The following is an 18,190-nucleotide window of genomic DNA, read 5'->3' on the forward strand; positions in this document are numbered from 1 at the left end:
TATTTTATTAGGCAACATATAAATGCAAACAGCACAATGTACAGTCAGGCATTTTTTTTGTCCGAAAAAGGATTACACCGATTACAGTTTGTGTTATTTAACACAAACTGCAAAATGATGTAAGTATGTATAGAGCAGCTGCATGTCTCTCAGTGCAGTGACATTCTGTGATTATTTGCCATAATCATATGAAAATATGTATAATTTTCGGCCAAATACAACGAGACTGAGCGTTGGGGGTGCGTCAGCTAGGTCAGGAGGTAACGTTCAGAGACCAAAAAGAAAGTTTTGTACATGCATCACGCTAAAGGTACTTATGCCATCAGCTCAAAAAAATAAAAAAAATAAGCTTACTTTGAAGAAGTTCTAGCTTAGTTTGGTAGTAACTAGTGTTTTGATCTGACATCATGACGTGTCGGGGGACGTGTTCCCTCCTCCACAACGCGTGGAGGAGTGCCCGTACCCTATTAGGGTTGACGAAAGGGCCTTTCTGTGTGGAGTTTGCATGTTCTCCCTGTGTCTCCTATACCTAGGGTAGGTACCTCACAAAAACATGCAGTAATCCTGGTCTCTATACTGCCTCATGCGGGGCACCTGAGTGATGGATTGAAGGTCATGCATTGAAGGAAGCATGAGCTCAGTTCAGGGCTCTCCCCAGGTTGGCAGAGGGAGAGTAGAGCCCAGGATTACAGTTTAGGCAATTGGCACTGGTTGAAAAATGGGTTACAAAATTGTGGGATAAAAATAAATAAATAAAATGAATGAATACAATTCTATTTTGTCCAATCTGCAATGACCATACAATACAATAGGTTATAATTGTTGTAAAATGGCAGCATTTGTGCATGAAACTGGGTTCAAATTCAGGGTAGAAGAGGAACATTACATAGTGCTGCATGCTGCATGCTTTAAAAAAGTATTTACCAATTTAATACTGTAACAGAAAGTATTTTGACCTGAATCACTGCAATTATAATTGCCGGACTATGGAAAGGTATATCGCCTACTACTGGCCGGCCTTGGGTTGGGGTGGTGGGGGTTGTCAGACCTTGTTGTCAGTGGGTATCAACCCGGGGAAAACATTGCATTCGTAAGTTAAGTGCATCACTCTGGTACACTTTGAGTATAATGAAGAAGATAGACCTATACAGACTAGAGATTATGATCCTGTATGAATCAAAGGTTAATGATTAACTCATATATCAAGGATGACCGCATAAACACCACAATACCAGTTGTCTACTTCAGAGAGTGCATTTTATTCATTGTATACAAAAACAAAAACTATAATCCATGAGGTGTAAAATGCATCGTGTACAGCAGTGTTTCCTCTATAGTCATTCATTCATTCTGGAGTGCTGTGCTTCTAAAGCAGTGGTTCTCAATCCTTTTAGCTCAAGAACCAATTGAGTTGATTCAAATTTTCTTCTGCAGTATAGAGACCAGGATTTTGTGAGGGTACCTACCCTAGGGGACACGGGGAGAACATGCAAGCCCTTTCGCCAACCCCACCTGGGTATGGGCACAGATGACACGGAGGAGAGAACACACCCCCAGCGTCCCAAAGCGGGAATCAAACCCAGTACCTTCTAGCTGTGAGGCGACAGCGCTACCGACTGCGCCCTTTCCTATACTTCTTCATTTTCCCCTCCCAAATGGAATTTATTTATTTAACGTTACATAGTGCTGCATGCTTTAAAAACCTGAAGTATTTATGGAATTCTTTTGAAAACGTTTCTCAATCTTCTGAAAGAAAAATTATTAAAAACAGAATAAAGGGATTTTTACTCACAAGTTGTGAGTAAAAATCCCTTTATTCTGTTTTTAATTATTTTTCTTTCAGAAGATTGAGAAAAGTTTTTCACAACCCATACAAATGTGTCCACTTTCATAAGAAGATTTTGGATGGGTCAGATGTCGGATTAATGGTAGCATGTAGCCCCCTAACACCTAGCTGGGGTAGCTAAAAACGTTTTAAAAAGTCAGGGCGTTGTGATGGTGTAGACTGTAGACTAGAGGATGAAAAATGAAAAGTGGTTGACATTTGTATTATTATCATAGCGTCCAAATGCCAAGAGATTCAAAGTCACACTGAAAATCTGGACTCAAACGGGCAACAAAACAAGACTCTCCTAAACAAAACTATAACGACAGCAGTCCCAGGTACAAAGAAACAAGAGAAACACACTGATTAAAGTAACTAACATTAGGTAGAAAAGTGAAGGGCAATATGTTGAGATAAGGCGGGAACAGAAGGAGTGTCATTTCCAACTCAGCCAGCAGGGGGAGGCCTAGCATCCAGAACCTCCTGCTTACCAGGAAGACCAGTGCAGCCAATGGGATCCAGGCCTCGTGTCAGGTGACCGCGTTGGGGTTCTGTCCTCCCTCGGCAGGGGTCAGGAACTGGACTTTAGGAATGGCGAGCGCGGAGTTGTTGCGGCGCATGCCCGCACTCCCTCCCGTCCCTCCTTTGCGTATGGAGTTGTTGCGTCTCATGGAGTTGCGTTTGCGCAGCGAGTTCTGGTGCGACAGCTCGCTCTTCTGCAGAGTCTGGATCAGGATGGACGGTTTCTCGTCCAGCTCTCTGGCGCTGCAGGCAGGCGTGGCCACCTTCAAAGAGCACAACACAGGCCGTTAAACCTGCACTGTTTTGTTGTTAATTGTGACAATTATTTCCTCCTTAGAAATAGGATCCAGCAGGAAAGCACACACATCTCAAAAAATTATACGGGTGCTGAACAAAAATACGTACAGATGAAAGAAGTTGTTTACACACCGGGTCTGGAGCTACAAATGTTATTTCATGGAGATGGATACAACGTTTCGACTCCTTTGGGTCTTCGAAGACCTCAAGACCGGTGTGTGAACTACATCTTCTTTCAATTATTTCCTCCTTCCCACAAACATAATTTCTGTGTGTTGTCACTGCTGTTATATCCTGCTGACAGGTGCTACCATGCAGTGACAAATATCACCCTCCCTGCCCGGCTTCCCGCCGTCGAACACAGGACAATGTAGACAGTACTTCCAGGTCCTACCCCGGATTTGAACCCGAGTCCCCTGCCAAAGTACAGCACTTTTGGTAATCAGGCTGAGGGGAGAAATATGATTTTGACCTTCAGGCAGTACCATTGTTCAACCAGTAGAGGTCCTGCCAGACCACAAGATCTAAATGTCTCGCTAAAAGAGCAGCGAGACCAAATACAACCACCGCAGCTGTGTTTGGTTATGTTGATAAACATTTGGCAATAACCAGTGACCATATAGCAGCCCTAAGCTCACAACGCACAATGTTTTGAGCTTATAGAGCAGCTACTTTTGGTATTTGATAAACAGCAATGTACTGTGGCGTTTAGAAAGTAAAGACAGCCACAGACAACAAACACACAAACAACACAGTTCAGCTCTCACCTTGACTGTGTTGCCAAACTTGGAATAATCCACAGAGTACACGCCGTCTTCCTCTGTTACTATGGGAACAAAGCGATGACCCCATTGGATCTCCTCTGAGACGTAGGAGGTTCTGGCCTGTGTGGGTGATACCGGTGGTCGTTAATAATATTATAATAACAACAACAACAACACCACAAATTATTATTATTATTATTATTACTATATCACCTGTGTGGTGATGCCGGTGGTCTCCACCACCCCTTCCAGGATCACGATCACCTCCAGATCACTGCACTGCAGCTCCATGGCTGAGAGGTCATACAGCGGGCTGTGGAGGAGGCCAAAATACACTGGCCTAGTTTAGTCAAAAATGTACAGTGTGTGTGTGTGCGTGCGTGCGTGCGTGCGCGTGCGTGTGTTGCAATGTTCCCTCAAAATGTGGTATATCAGCTGGATAATTTTGTGTCAAGAGAGAGAGCTGAAAATAAGTGGCCACTCTAGGAACCGGTCAACCGGACGGTCCCAGTTCGATCCCCAGCTCCTCCTTATCGGCGGTTGTTTGAAGTAAAAGAACATAAAATGCGTGTGAGTTTTGTGAGCACGTTTGCACATGTGTGCCTGCATGTGCACCGCATGGACGTGCATGCAATGCACGCATGCATGGTTGCATATATCTGCATCCCACCACTCCTCCACACCTGTTTTTGTCGATGATGTGGCAGATGATGAGCGGTGCCAGGAGGAACAGGTTGTTGCTGGCCACCACCGTCTCTGTCTGGACGTCTATCTGATGGATGGGGATGACTTCTCCTTCTGGGGTGGTCATCTTCCTGACCACCTGCAAGGAACACACCATTGATTGATTGATTGATTGATTGATTGATTGATTAATTCAGTGGTTTTCAACTGGTGGTCCGGGGACCAGTGGTCCTTGAGGGGGTTCCACGTGGTCCCCAGCTAAATGATGGAGAGTTGGTAACCAAAAGGACCCTTATTAGAGCGTAAAATGAAACCAAATGGACAAGAGTTCAAGTCTTGTTAAAACATTTGCATTACTTAATTTACAAGAAGTCTACACAATTAGAGAATGTAGAAGAATTGTTATTTTGGTCAACGTTTGCCTGTTATCTCTCCTAATCCGAATTGTGGACAAGATCTAATCCAACGATAACAATATTCTTTAGTTTTGGGTGTACAAGGCTAAATCTCATCAAATGGTGGTCCGTGGCTCAAATGCCAAAAAAATAATGGGCCTTGATATGAAAAAGGTTGAAAACCACTGGATTGATTGATTGATTGAATGTATTTGGTGATAAAAGAAGAGAGCACTGACAATAAAAACACAATAAAGCCCTAAGGCCATTGTGGTCCTCTAAATATTTCCTCTAGATATTTGATATTAATTTGATCAAACTGTTGACTGTTGGAGAGGAGAGGGGAGGAGGGGGAGAGAAGAGAAGAGATGAGAGGAGATAGTACCTGCAGCCTAACAGTGGCTCCTATAATCATGCTCTTGCGGAGGTCTCCGATGCGGATCATGAAACAGAGGCGGTTGTTCCTGACGGCGATCACGGCGTGTCGGCTGAAGATCAGCGTCTCTGCGCGACGGTTGGACTGCGCTGTCTTCATGAAGATGCAACCTGGAAAGATGGAAGCGTACAGCAGACTGTATGAACTGACTGCTCCATCTGGTCCAGTGGTTCCCAAACTTTGTCATGTCAAGGACACCCAAATTGACACTAATTATCCCACGGATCCCCATTTGAAAATATAATGCCGAGTAGTCCAGAATTCTCCTTTAGTGGGTTAAGTAAAGCTGTTCTAGATCTATTCTGTACCCAACATGATGGCGTTGATGATGAGTCCAACAAGGTTCTGCAGTATGAGCACACACAGAGCGGTGGGACACTGCTCTGTGATGACACGCACCCCGAAGCCGATGGTCACCTGAACCTCGATGGAGAACAGGAACGCCGAGGTGAAAGACCTGCACAGAGAGGGAGGCAGGACCAGGGCTGTGACAAGTTGACAATTTTATGTTGAACATTTTTCAAAACATATGTAATGGATGACAGCATCATCTATCGATTGAAATAGGGCTGCAACTATTCAACGATTACTTTCTACACAGTTATAATATCGAGCTTGTGGGGGGTAGGCAAAGGAGAAAGAGTGCGAGGGGAGTGAAGATGAAGAGATTGAGAGAGGAAGAGGGGGGGTGAAGATAGAGGACTCGAGGGGGCAGGATTGAAAAAGTGGGCACTATAGGGGAAGAGGAGGGGTTAAAAAAAAGGAGTTGAGACCAATCTGGGAACCCATTCGGTAAAAAAAGAAAAAAGGGAAAAACAAGTTTTGAGGGGGAGAGAGGAAGGGAGGGAGGGAGTGAAGGAAACAAGGAATTAAGAAAAGGAAGGATGGAAAGTTAGGAAAACTTCATAAGAGGGCGGGTCGGGGCACACAGAGAAGTGGCAGGTTGGAAAGGCTGGTTCCATGATCGCCAGATGGCTAGGCTGGTTTCCTCCTCATCCCATCTGTGTGAATGGGTGAATGTAATGCACAGCACATTGACATTGTAAAGTGCATAAATGTCCCATTTACAATTAAATTCAGAATTCAGACCATTTAAGGCTATAAAGGGAAAAAGACAGAGAGGGAATTAAAGTTAAAAGGAGAAAGTTAAGATGGGGGCTATAGGGCTACGAGGAGGAGGGGGATCATGGAGGCTTCAGAGAGGACTGGATGGAGTGAGGAGAAGTTAAGAATTCCTAATCTCCTCTCCCAGACTCCCTGTTGCCGGGTAGCTACCAAAATAACTTAACTGGCCATGCAGATGCACGCGTGCAAAACTAAAACAACTAAACTTGGAACAGACAGTAACTCTAAAATGACATGACCAATGCACGTATTATTTTAATAATAAAACGATTTAACCAACGCGTAAAAGAAAAAACTCACTTGACAGCAGTGACGCACTGCTGGACCCCGCCGCTGTCTCGGTGCGGGCCCAGGTCTCCGTGGGCGAAGGCCACCAGCCACCAGCACATGGCAAACAGCAGCCAGCTGCTGACGAACGTGGTGGTGAAGATGACCAGCGTGAAGCGCCACTTAAGGTCCACCAGCGTGGTGAACACGTCCTGCAGGAAGCGGCCCTGCTCGCGGATGTTCTTGTGCGCCAGGTTGCAGGCGCCGTTCTTGGCGATGAAGCGCGCCTTGTTGACGCGGTCCCTGAACACCGGCTTGCGGGGCAACCTGGACGCGAGCCCCGGCAGGCCGAACTCCTCCGGGATGATGCTCTTTCTCGCCAACATCCTTCGTTGTTGTTGTTGGTTTTTTTCTTCTTCTCCCAGTACCAACCTCCTCAACTTAATCAAGAAATCTACCTTTTCAGTTTACTTTAAGCACTAGCTCGATGCATGTCACCACCTGTAGCAGCACCGCATGTTTCAAATAGTTGTGTCTCTGTGAAGTTTCAACGCAAATTACGACATTTTTTTTTACCGTATTGTAAAGTTAGTGTGGTTGTTGCTTGTGTGGGAACGAAAGCGCAGTAGCCTCTCTGTGGGATATGGGATGGTTTCCAGACAGGGCTCATCCTCCCCGAATCCCATTGACGTAGTCTGACTTCCTCACACTGCATGGGCTATGGGCGGCTTGACGGCTTTGGTTTGAACTTTTAAACGTTCTAATAGCCAGTCAAAAGTCGTCAAACATCTTTGTGGGACATGTTTTGATTTATTTTTGTGAAATAGACTCCTATATTTGCATATTTGTATCTGTCGTTTAGCAGGAAAAAACAATACATCTAAATGAAGTTGTAATAATAATATTCATGAATTAATATTCATTACATGTTTGTTTGTATAAAGTAGCCTACTTCCACGGGCCCAGGGGTATGCAATGCAATATAATACTACTCATTTTATGGCATGGTCAGCAGATGGCGCCATTTAGCAATGTATAGTATTTCATAGATAGCTAGACCAACTCCAGAGATAAATTCTGAATGCACTGTATCAGAATAGAGTGCATTCAGAATTTCAGAGTAAATTAATCTGTATTATTTATATTTTGCTCCATGAATGAATAAAAAAAAACACATCTTTACTCTAAACCATTTTATTATCATTTCAAGTGTAAAAAAAAGAAAACAAATACCGTAGGCACACTTGTTTTGGTGTATGGCCTAATGCTTTTAGAAATGATGGGCTCCACAGCCTACTATATTATGTACACTTAAGACAAACACAAACTTATAATAAAACAGTTGCAGAAAAAAACAAGCATGTGCTTGTGAAGATTATTAGGCTATTCAATTCAACTGCATTCTCAGAAGCAAAAAGCGCCTTCTTGATAGGAAAAATAAACTTCAATTGAATATAATAATGTTATTTGGCACAACAATGCATATAGCTTTAACATGTAGATGGGTGAGACAAAAGAATGTTTTGTAAACTTGTGGCAGTATTGATAGAATTGACAATACATACATCTGATTATCTAAAGCTATGCCATAAACGATGCTGAAATTGTAAAAGTTCCAGCACCTTTCCTCGCATTGAAGTGATCAAACCCATTCTTTCGATTGATCATAAAGGACATTGCATTTCAGTTGTTAAAGGTTTTGTCCACCACCATCACCCTATAACAGTTAACAGTTCGTATTAAGTAACCACTCGAGTCTAAAACAAAATCTCATATACAAACAAGACAGAAGAATGTGTCCAGACACATTGTTACATGTTACATATTCTTTTATGCTTATATATGAAAGAGTTGCATTAGGTGGAAAAGGCAATACTGCCCAGTTTGTGGAGTATATACCAGCAGTGGTTTTCAACCCTTTTCATGTCAAGGCCCACTATTTATTCACCGTCTGAGCCACGGACCACCATTTGACAAGATTTAGCCTCTCAGACCCAAGAATATGTTGTTGTCGTTGGCTAAGATTTTGTCCAAAATTCCATGCTGTATTGATGTGGTACCATTAGGAGAGACTCACACACACAGTCACACACACGTGCAATGGTAAACTTAAATGGTAAACTTTTGTATTTATGTATTGTACCATGGCCAGGGAACAGGAACCTGAATGAAGATGGAAGAGCACGATGCCAGCCACCTCATTCATAAACAATTTAGAACAGAAGTTTGAGCTATAGCAGGCGAACGACAGAGAAGAGAAGAGAATTAAATAATAATCAAAGGAAACGATACAGGTACTGGTGCTAACTTGCAGTGTGTGTGTACAGCAAATTGATATGTAAATGAAAAGAATGACAATATTTTTAGATTTATCCCAAAAAACGTTGAATATTGCGATGCATTGTGAGCTTGTAGATCGGGCTATTTTTGAATAGCCAAACAAATAAAATAGGGCTTATGTATTTTAAACTGCTCCTGGTTTTGCTGGGTACCCCCTGGAACCCCCTGACGGCACCTGGGAGCCCTGGACCCCACTTTGAGAACCAGTGGTGTACAGTATAGTATGAGCACTAGTGTATGAGTACACTTTACACTACGACTATGGTATGTATATGAACATTATAGCGTGCATTCTCCAGGATTTGAGAGTAAAAAATAAACCATAACGTAACGCTGAAGATGCCACTGTTGCTTGAGACGAGACAAACATTTCAAACAGACATGACACTAGCACGGCTCTGGAGAACACAATAAAATAAAGCATTCATTTAAAAATCCATTTGGCATGTATAGGCTATAGCGCTAAAGAGTACAAAGTCATTGTTTAAAAAATTTCACTGATATGCAAAATAACTATATCCTATATAAGGTACCTACAGTGGGACAGTGACACCGCTCCCTCGGAGAGACACAGTAGGTTCTCTGGAGGTTGCATCTTTTCAGAGAAATGCCTCAGGATGAAATCATGCACATTGTCTGAACTTTGAGCCCTTAATTGAGCAGCACTATTTTGGAAAAGCTATTATTTAATACATTATGTTCATGATCACTTACATCGATTTCGATGAACCACTTAACTTAAACCCCAGAGTCGATCGGCTATTTTCAGCGGAAGCTTTCCCTACAATATCAGAAAACAGAAACGATACTAGTATCGAGCCCTGAGGGACTCCCGTCTCCCGGCAACCCTATAGGGTTTACGTTAACTGCTGCACCCCTAAGCCACTGCACCTCTCCTGACGGGAGCACATTTCTGGTGTCCAACTGTCCCCAAGTATGAATTCAGCAATGCATGACCACAGACAGACAGAGGGCTCGCTGCATGGCGTTTTATCACGCCTGCGACGTCCTACAGTGTTTGCACTAATGTAGCCGCCATAGAAACACAATTGACAGAACCGGGTGCACCAAAGAGGCAAAGACTGGTCCCAGTCATGTCTGAGCAGGGCACTTTGTATGGTACGTCAAACATGGCCGCCAGTCAGGCCAGACCCATTCAAGTCCTAGTGTGACCATTGACATATTGCCATGAAGTCTACACGGCCGGATACTGTAGATGTATTTACCATGTAGCAGTCCCTTGTTTGTGGTTGACTTCAATTAAAAGGTCAGTTCTATCCATTTGTATTCTATGGCACGGCATTCATATAAACTTAGAGCATTCAGACCAGGGCCTAAAGTAATAGCATTTAAGTCTTCACTGTGTTTTCCGTGAGAGAAACAGTTATGCAATTCTACACCCTGGTCTGCAGCAAAAAGGTTGTTATTGCTTAGATACAAGTGATGAGGAATAATACAATGGATTCATATAGTATATTAACTGATAAAATATAACAAACAGTGTCAAACAACAAAAGTAAATGCTTTATGAAATTCTACTCATATAAAAAGATCCTTACAGGACACCGTTTTTACACCAATTAAACAATCAGTCAGCCAACCAACTCACCAATCAATCAATTTTACATACATGATGGCAGTTTGGTAAAATATTAAAACCCTGGTCAAGTAATGTATCTGTTGATTAACATATTGATTGAAACGCTGCCATAACGATTGATCAGTTTATGAACTGAATTGATTGATTCATTGGCAGACTGACTGATGCTTAACAGTTCATCAATATGTGAGCTCTAAGAAACAGTCGATTAACTGAATGAATGAATGTGACTGATCTATGTGTAAACTGACACCTTGACAAATAAGTGATAATCTGTGTTCACCCATTTTCAACCTATCTTCATGTAAGTACTAAGTGGTCCTCACTAATGCATTATAAGATGGTACTACCATTTCTATCTATCTGAGGACATCATCTGTGGTAATTGCGAACAAGATGTCAAACTCTTATCTCATTATTACATATTAATGCAAGAAAAATGACTTATATTTCACCATGCTGAACTTCCCAGATAGAGAAAGGCTGTAGTTGTAGCTTGGAAGTTGGAACCCACATTGAGAATGTTACTGGTAGGCAGATTTCTGAACTGTCCACAGCCCTCGGCCAATGAGACGCAGAGTGATTAAATGGTTTCATCGTATAACATAGCCTTCGCGAGGACCAATTGTATGAAGACAATCTTGAAAAGGGGTGAAGTGCTACCTCAACTTTCAGCTTACAGGACTACCCTGCTCTAATCCGGAGACACACGAGCCTGAAATGCTTTTTGGAGACTCAACCTCTCCACCGAGCAACCACCAAGTTGCGAGGGAGGGGACACGCTGGTTAAGACACTGACGAACACATCGCCGTGTGCTGGCGGGCTGACGGTGCATACAGATATGAGATTAAAAAAAATTGAGAATGTGTTTTTGAAAACATTTTGAAATAATAATAATTCGACCTTTCCCGAGCCAGTGTTTTGGGGAACCAACGGTGCATGAAGCACTACATGTCGGCTCTGACGAAGGAGGCGAACAGGCCGTCCTGGTTCAGCAGAGTCTCAGGCTTGTCGTATTCCAGGATGTTGCCGCGCTTCATGACGATGACCAGGTCGGCGGTCAGGATGGTGTGGACACGGTGCTGAGGACACAACGAACGCAAGTTACACGCAGGTCGGCAAGGCCACGAACAACACAAGCATATCCACAGAGTCATGCATTTTCTTTTGCATGTTGTTCGATTTATTTTAACCACTTGAAGCCTATAGAGCGTCGCAGTCCCGCCCCCTTTCATGACGACGACAGGCCCAGGAAATAATTCCCCATGCAGACATTTCAAAAAGTATTTATTTTAAGATCTGTAAGTCTCGAACAAAGCCAACTCGGATGGTGACAAATCATGACAACAAACACAATATTTTGGGCCAAACAAGTAATTACAAAGAAGAAAAACAACAACAAAAAGTGTTCTTTCTAATCATGATTTGTCACGTTCCGAGTTGGCTTTGTTCGAGGCTTACATATCTTTAAATAAATACTTTGTATATATGTATATGGGAAAAATGCATGGGGAATCTTTTTCTGGGCCTGTCGTCGTCATGAAAGGGGGCGGGACTGCGATGCTCTATCGCGTCCTTATTCTGTAGCAAACATTTGATAAAAATACCCGATTGGTCGGCTATTTTCAGCAAAGACTCCGGTTGGTTTAGAGGGAAACACTAGTTGGCCTAGTATAGAGCCCTGGCGACACCAGTCAACTAAGCATACAGTAGGGTTGAAGTGGTTACAGTATGTCCAAGAAGAAGACCAACACATCCACGGAGTCATGCACAAAAACACAGGGCAGTTATTTCAAGGCGGGAAAAAACAAAGATATAATATTTTTAGTTACTATGAACACTAGTATGAGCAATGTGGTCCAGTTACACACACTTTAAGGTTAAACAACATTAATTTTAGATTACACTTATGTGTTTATACCGTAATTTCCGGACTATAAAGCGCACCTGAATATAAGCCGCACCAGCTACATTTAGGGAAAAAAACAAATGTGTACATATCCACCCGCACTGGACTATAAGCCGCAGGTGGACGTGGACCGGCCATAGAGATAGATTTAGAAGGTCCCCTAGTGGCTGTTAGCTGTAAAAATCCATAGATTAGCCGCACCGTTGAATAGGCTGCAGGGTTCAAAGCATGGGAAAAAAGTAGCGGCTTATAGTCCGGAAATTACGGTACTTAAAATGTTAAACTATTTCAGGTTAAACTAAAGTAACATTGTAGACTACTAGAGCGGAGCCCAACCCATACTGGATTTTCGGGACGGATGCCGACATGCGTGTGCATGTGTGTCTCTGTGTGTGTGTGTGTGTTGCAATGTTCCCTAAAATGTGGTAGATCAGCTGGATAATTTACATTTTTACAATAAAATGTATCGTCCAAAATTACACCAATGACACAAAACAAATAATTATGCATAACTATAGGAAAATAAATCCCAAATAGAACAATTTGAAAACACAGTGGATGATGATGTATAGGCATCATACATATCGCCGCTGTCAGGTGGAAACCTTATATGTCCAAAAACGTTACTTTTCAGGAAATGTAAAAGAAATAACCTGGATTCCAATGGATCCATTGTAGTTATCATTTAGTCACAGCTCTTGTTAATACCTTTCAATGCTTAGAAAACCCACACAGAGATGTGACACATTGTGAGCTTGTAGATTGGCCATTTTGTGCTTCTTTTCCATGACACCCATGAAAGTAACATGATACAGAAGGTTTTCGCCCGCCAGTGTCGATATGCTTGCACAGGCAGCATGCAGTATAGATGGATGTTTCTGCAGTACCAGCTGGGCTGTCAGTGGCAGTGAGGCCTCCGCAGACCCGGACCCAAACTCACACCCTGACCCACACCTCCAGAACCAAGCAAGAGAGAGGGAAAGAGAGGGGGGGGGGGGGGGGGCACGATACACAGAAAGAGAGAGAGAGAGAGAGAGAGAGAGAGAGAGAGAGAGAGAAAACGAAAGCGAGAGAGAGAGAGAGGGAAAGAGAGTAGGTGAGTGGGGGAGACAGAGAAAGAGGGAGAGGGGGGAGAGAAATACAGAAAAAGACAGAGAGAGAAAAAGACCAAAGCTGGATTGGAGCCGATGTGAACCAGAATGGGCCTGTCAGTCCGGTCCGGGTCTACTTGTGAGTCCTCACTAGCACACTAAAGAGGCTGTCCTCCTGGGCCAGCAGGTTGGAACCGGAGTCACACTCCACCAAGATCCCAGAGGAGAACACCAGCACCTGCTCTGCCTCCAGGATGGAGGACACCCCATGCTGCATGGACGCAGCACGCACGCAGACAGACAGACAGACAGACAGACAGACAGACAGATGGACAGACACACAGACGGAGAGGAAAAGGAGTAGATGGAGGGAGCAAAGAGGAGAAAGAGAGACCAAGGAATGAGGGAGAGAGAACCCCAGAACCACAGAGAGAAAGAGAGATAGAAAGGAGAAAGGGTGGGAAAGGAGGGCAGATAAGTGATGGAAGCGAGCAGGAAGATCAAGTCTGCATTCAGATAATAAATGCATTTGGAAAGTTCAGCTAGGAAAACACACATCACTGTAAACACCCGAGTGCCAATTTAACCTGTAAGGAATGGTCAATTTCTCTTTTAACACTCTCAGAGTTTAATTCACACTCGGGGCTTTATAGTGTAGCAAGGGAAAATAATGTTTGCAGGAAAATACAAGGGGAGGATGCTTTTAAGTCATGGAGGTGTGAGAAAGATAGATGTCTCCAACGATAGATGCAGAGAATCAGTCCTCTTGGCTAGAGGAGTGCATCTACGTAAAGACACCATTATTATTTTATATAGACGGTTTCAATGATTTTCAAATTGAAACACTGACTACAATGCAGGAGCCCAGTTGTTTTCAAATATCTCAAGTTTCATGATTACACAGGAAATAAATTTTTGACAATCTTTGTTTTATCCTTTTTATGCCAATTCCCAATTCTGCCCCACACACACTGTGTATTCCCTGTCACTGCTAACCACTACAGTTGATCGTGTGGGAGGGTGTACTGTAGAGACAAGCACATGTCTCCTCCGACACATATGCAGTCACCAGCTGTTTCTTCCTAGAGAGGAGTTTCTCTGGGAGGGTGTAATTACGCATGTGGATGAACATGCCACACTTCCCAGTTACACTCTCAGGCGAACGTGTAGGACAGGGGTCGGCAAGTAAGTTTGGCCTCGGGCCAAACTCTTTCAAAGACAAAGATGGTGGGGCAGAACACAATCAATGGCTAATTTAGGTACTGGAACCTTATGTACAATAATAATAACTATATTGTTATAAAAGTGTGTGGTATAACAATAGATAACAATAGATAGAAAAACATACAGAATAAAACGTTACAGGTGCAGGCCTCATACTTGAATGTGGCACTTAGAGGATATTTAGTTTGTCAAAAAGTTTCAAAGGAACATTTTATCTGGGGCCAGAGAGTCATGCTCCTTTTGGAACAAGAGCTCTTTCATGGTTCAAGGTATCTTGACTTAGAAGGGAGACAAACAATTCAATTAAAGGCATGTAACACACAGGCTGAGAGAAGTTTTCTCAAGAGGAAAGTTGACAGTGAAATTATTTACAAAATATGGCGGACCACGGGCCGTGTTGCCTACCACTGGCGTAGGAGTCACTAGTGCAGCGACAGAGATCTCCCTCACCGCCCGGCATCCGATACCCGTGATCATGGACAATAAGCTCTGTGCATAACTGTAGGGATCGGCCAGAAGGGTCCTTCTGGCCGATCCACACGGTCACGACTCTTTTCTGTTCTGGCCCCACAGTGGTGGAATGAACTTCCCACTGATGTTAGGACAGCAGAGTCACTGCCCATATTTCGCCGCAGGTTGAAAACCCACCTCTTCAGGAAACACTACCCTTCCTCTCTGCCTGACCTACTTGTTGTTAACTAGTTGTACGAACGCTTGTTTTCTATTGTTGTATTGTTTATTGGATCTTGTTTAGTCGATACACTTAATTGTTATAGCTCATGCTCATTTGATTTAGCTATTTTGTCTCATCTGTTTAAGGAAATAGGTAGCTGATATATTGCACTTTTACCTTAGCGCTAGGTATACTCTTGGTTGCTTGTTTTTGCAGAAAATGCACTAAAGACTTCTGGTGATTAGTAGTTTTTGTTCCCTACCTATGTTGAATACACTTATTGTAAGTCGCTTTGGATAAAAGCGTCTGCTAAATGACTGTAATGTAATGTAGCCCCAAGTTCTCAGAAGGTGGCGTACCCAATCTGGTTAGTTCCCCATAGTGATTGGCCCAGCAATAGATTTGAACTGGAAACATACAGATTGAATCTGTCGTATGTGTTTCCGGTTCAAACCGGCTACTAAAACAAATGTGAAAGTGAACTGGAACAGGAAATGGGTATGCCACCTTCTGCAAATCTGGGACAGGGCCACCTTTATAGGAGACTGGAAGCAGGATTTCCAATGGAAGAGTTAACGTGAACACAGCTTCTGAACCATTCATTAGCCCCATGGTCACTGAACCAAATATTGGACCCGATCGTCACAAGCCACACAATCTTCCAGAAATTTTCATTCTAAAATGGCTTTTATCAGAAAGACAAATCACGATAAAATCTACTGTATTACCTTTCTCTGTCCCAGCAACACACTATCTAGCACCAGTAAACATCGGGCGTTTGCGAGATCAGACGGCATTTGTAGTTACTAGTTTGTGTAACATTTTGCTCCAATTGTGTACCACATTGGTTCCAATTGGGATGGCATATCTGAATAATTGAATATCTTTGCACAGGGCCTACGCATGCCCAGCCAAGCCAGAGGCAACTGGAACCCAGTCTTGGTAGTTGTGGGGAGGAACTTTAAACCTGTAACACCCGTGTGCCTGACAGGAAATATTATTAAGACAGGGTAGATTTTACCTGCAGAAAGCTTGTAACCCCTGAGAAGGTTAATATGAATATATTACTCCTCTGATCTCCCAAGTATTTAATTCACTAAAACTGCACAGAAGAGAAAGAAAACGCTGTTACTGTCACAGTTACTGGGAAATTCACCCCAACTATGTCCCCCATCAGAACCTTTAAGGGGACATGTGTCACAATGACAAACAGAGAACGTTCGGGATTAAATATTAATCCAGAACGTTCCGCTCGTGACCAAATACGAGGGAGGACTTACTGCAATAGTAACAACTGTTCTGTCAGCGAACGCTGTCATCACCACCTTCTGTAGGATGTTCTCCTGTAAGAGAACAGAACGGAACAGAACACTATGAACACTATGAACAGAACGGAACAGAACACGGCATGCTAGTGAAAAGTGGTTCAGTACAGTTTGTTATATGGACACCTGAGTGACCTGACACAAAGGCACACCCAATAATGTCAATGTTATATTAAGGCTCAATTGGACTACGAAGGTTAAAACCAGAACCTTCCAGAACGCACAAAACTTTACAGAACCTGAAACTTTACAGAACCTGAAACTTTACAGAAACCGTGAAGTTCTGTGATGTTTTTTGTTGTTGTTCATATTATTGTCGGGTCGGGTGGAAATCTCATATGTCCAAAACAGTGACTTTTGAGCATTCAAATTCAAAAGTAGCAGATCTACAAGCTTCACGCCGTGCCGAGGTTGTAGATCAGCTGCTTTTGGATACTTTTGTGTGACGCTGTAGAAATAAGAGATAAGAGGATTCTGCCCAAAAAACATCCCGAAAAGGGGAGGCACGTCATAAAAAAACCTCTCAATTCGATTAGATTTGACGCACGCACACGCGCGCACACACACACACACACACACACACTCACCGTAGCCATGTCTATAGAAGCAGTGGCCTCGTCCATGATGAGGATGCTGCTCTTCCTGACGAAGGCTCTGGCCAGACAGAACAGCTGCCTCTGACCCACACTGAAGTTCTCCCCGCCCTCTGTCACCACCGCGTCTGAACGTGCGCACACACACACACACACACACACACACACACACACACACACACACACACAAGATATTGTATGTATGTTTGTTCAGAATTAAGTACCATCAAGGCCTGCCAAAATATTGTTTTGTCGACACAAAATCAAGTGTACATTTAGTCGACAAGAATCTTATTGGTCCCACTAAGGCTACCCAAAGTTGGACAATGCCATCTATTGGTTTGTGTGAAGTGTGTGCGGGCGACATACCCAGACCCCCAGGCAGAGCCTTCACCATGTTCTTCAGCTGAGCGATCTCTAGCGCCTCCCACAGTCTGTCGTCTGTACACGTCCTCTCTGGGTCCAGATTAAACCTGGAACGCAGTCAGCGGGAGGGAGTTAGTGCGTAAGCGTGTGTGTGTGTGTGTGTGTGTGTGTGTGTGTGTGTGTGTGTGTGTGTGTGTGAGAGAGAGAGACAGAGAGACTACTATTCTTGAAGCTCTGTTTACTCATTTCCTTATTCTAGTAGCGCTATATCCTACACTTGAGAGAGAGAGAAAGAGAGAGAGTAAGAGAGAGAGAGAAAGAGAGAGAGAGAGAAAGAGAGAGAGTAAGTCTGGAAGGACACATGTACAATCAGAGAGAGATGGTCTAGTAATAGGATACTGTAACTCTTCACTTTGCATTCTCACTGCATGAATGATAACACTTTCTGCACTCCTACTGTAAACTTTTACATGTCAAGGACCCCCATTTGGCTATATGGACCCCACTTTGAAGATTTTGTACCAGGCAACATGTTTGGGAAATAGACCCCCCTGGAGGCCTCAAGGACCCCTGGGGGTTCACAGACCCCACATTGAGAACCGGTGCTCTATTCCACTACTATTACACTGTAGTTTGTGTTTTAATGTTTGTATTTGGCGACAGAGATATGTGCAATTGCATGTTAAATGCATACAGGGCAGCAGGTTAGTGTCGAAGTGAACTTGAGCAAGACTCTGAACCCCTAATTGCTAT

The 18,190-nt window shown here is 43.3% G+C and overlaps 2 protein-coding genes across 5 annotated transcripts in view; both read right to left on the minus strand.

The window, feature by feature from the left end:
- Nucleotides 1–1,957: 1,957 nt before the first annotated feature.
- Nucleotides 1,958–6,937, minus strand: kcnj8 (potassium inwardly rectifying channel subfamily J member 8). Its single transcript, XM_079494121.1, has 7 exons — nt 6,349–6,937; nt 5,232–5,380; nt 4,873–5,033; nt 4,092–4,231; nt 3,622–3,721; nt 3,412–3,528; nt 1,958–2,610 (listed from the first exon to the last, which is right to left on the minus strand). Exons 1-7 carry the CDS (start codon nt 6,699–6,701, stop codon nt 2,356–2,358), a joined length of 1,275 nt encoding a protein of 424 aa, XP_079350247.1. The 5' UTR covers nt 6,702–6,937; the 3' UTR covers nt 1,958–2,355.
- Nucleotides 6,938–10,467: 3,530 nt separating this feature from the next.
- The window catches only part of abcc9 (ATP-binding cassette, sub-family C (CFTR/MRP), member 9), an 86,121-nt gene continuing 78,398 nt past the window's right edge, over nt 10,468–18,190 (minus strand). For 2 of the 4 annotated variants that reach the window (XM_079494881.1, XM_079494879.1), the window contains 4 exons: nt 17,441–17,544; nt 17,066–17,199; nt 16,434–16,496; nt 10,468–11,338 (listed from right to left, as the gene is read on the minus strand). In XM_079494881.1, coding sequence (XP_079351007.1) covers nt 11,204–11,338; nt 16,434–16,496; nt 17,066–17,199; nt 17,441–17,544 — 436 coding nt within the window. In that variant the 3' untranslated portion in view covers nt 10,468–11,203. Of the gene's footprint in view, nt 11,339–13,216; nt 13,528–16,433; nt 16,497–17,065; nt 17,200–17,440; nt 17,545–18,190 lie in introns of those variants that run through there. The other 2 variants (XM_079494880.1, XM_079494882.1) reach the window with 1 other exon arrangement.

The sequence above is a fragment of the Electrona antarctica genome (genome assembly GCF_951216825.1).
Source record: "Electrona antarctica genome assembly, chromosome: 23".
Taxonomy (NCBI): domain Eukaryota; kingdom Metazoa; phylum Chordata; class Actinopteri; order Myctophiformes; family Myctophidae; genus Electrona; species Electrona antarctica.

Coding starts and splice junctions, on each gene's coding strand:
- kcnj8 (XM_079494121.1), bottom strand. CDS start 6,701: ATGTTGGCGAGAAAGAGCATCATCCCGGAGGAGTTCGGCCTGCCGGGG. Junction 4,232..4,872: donor GAGCCACTGTTAGGCTGCAG/GTACTATCTCCT, acceptor TGTTCCTTGCAG/GTGGTCAGGAAGATGACCAC. Junction 3,722..4,091: donor CACATCATCGACAAAAACAG/GTGTGGAGGAGT, acceptor CCTCCTCCACAG/CCCGCTGTATGACCTCTCAG.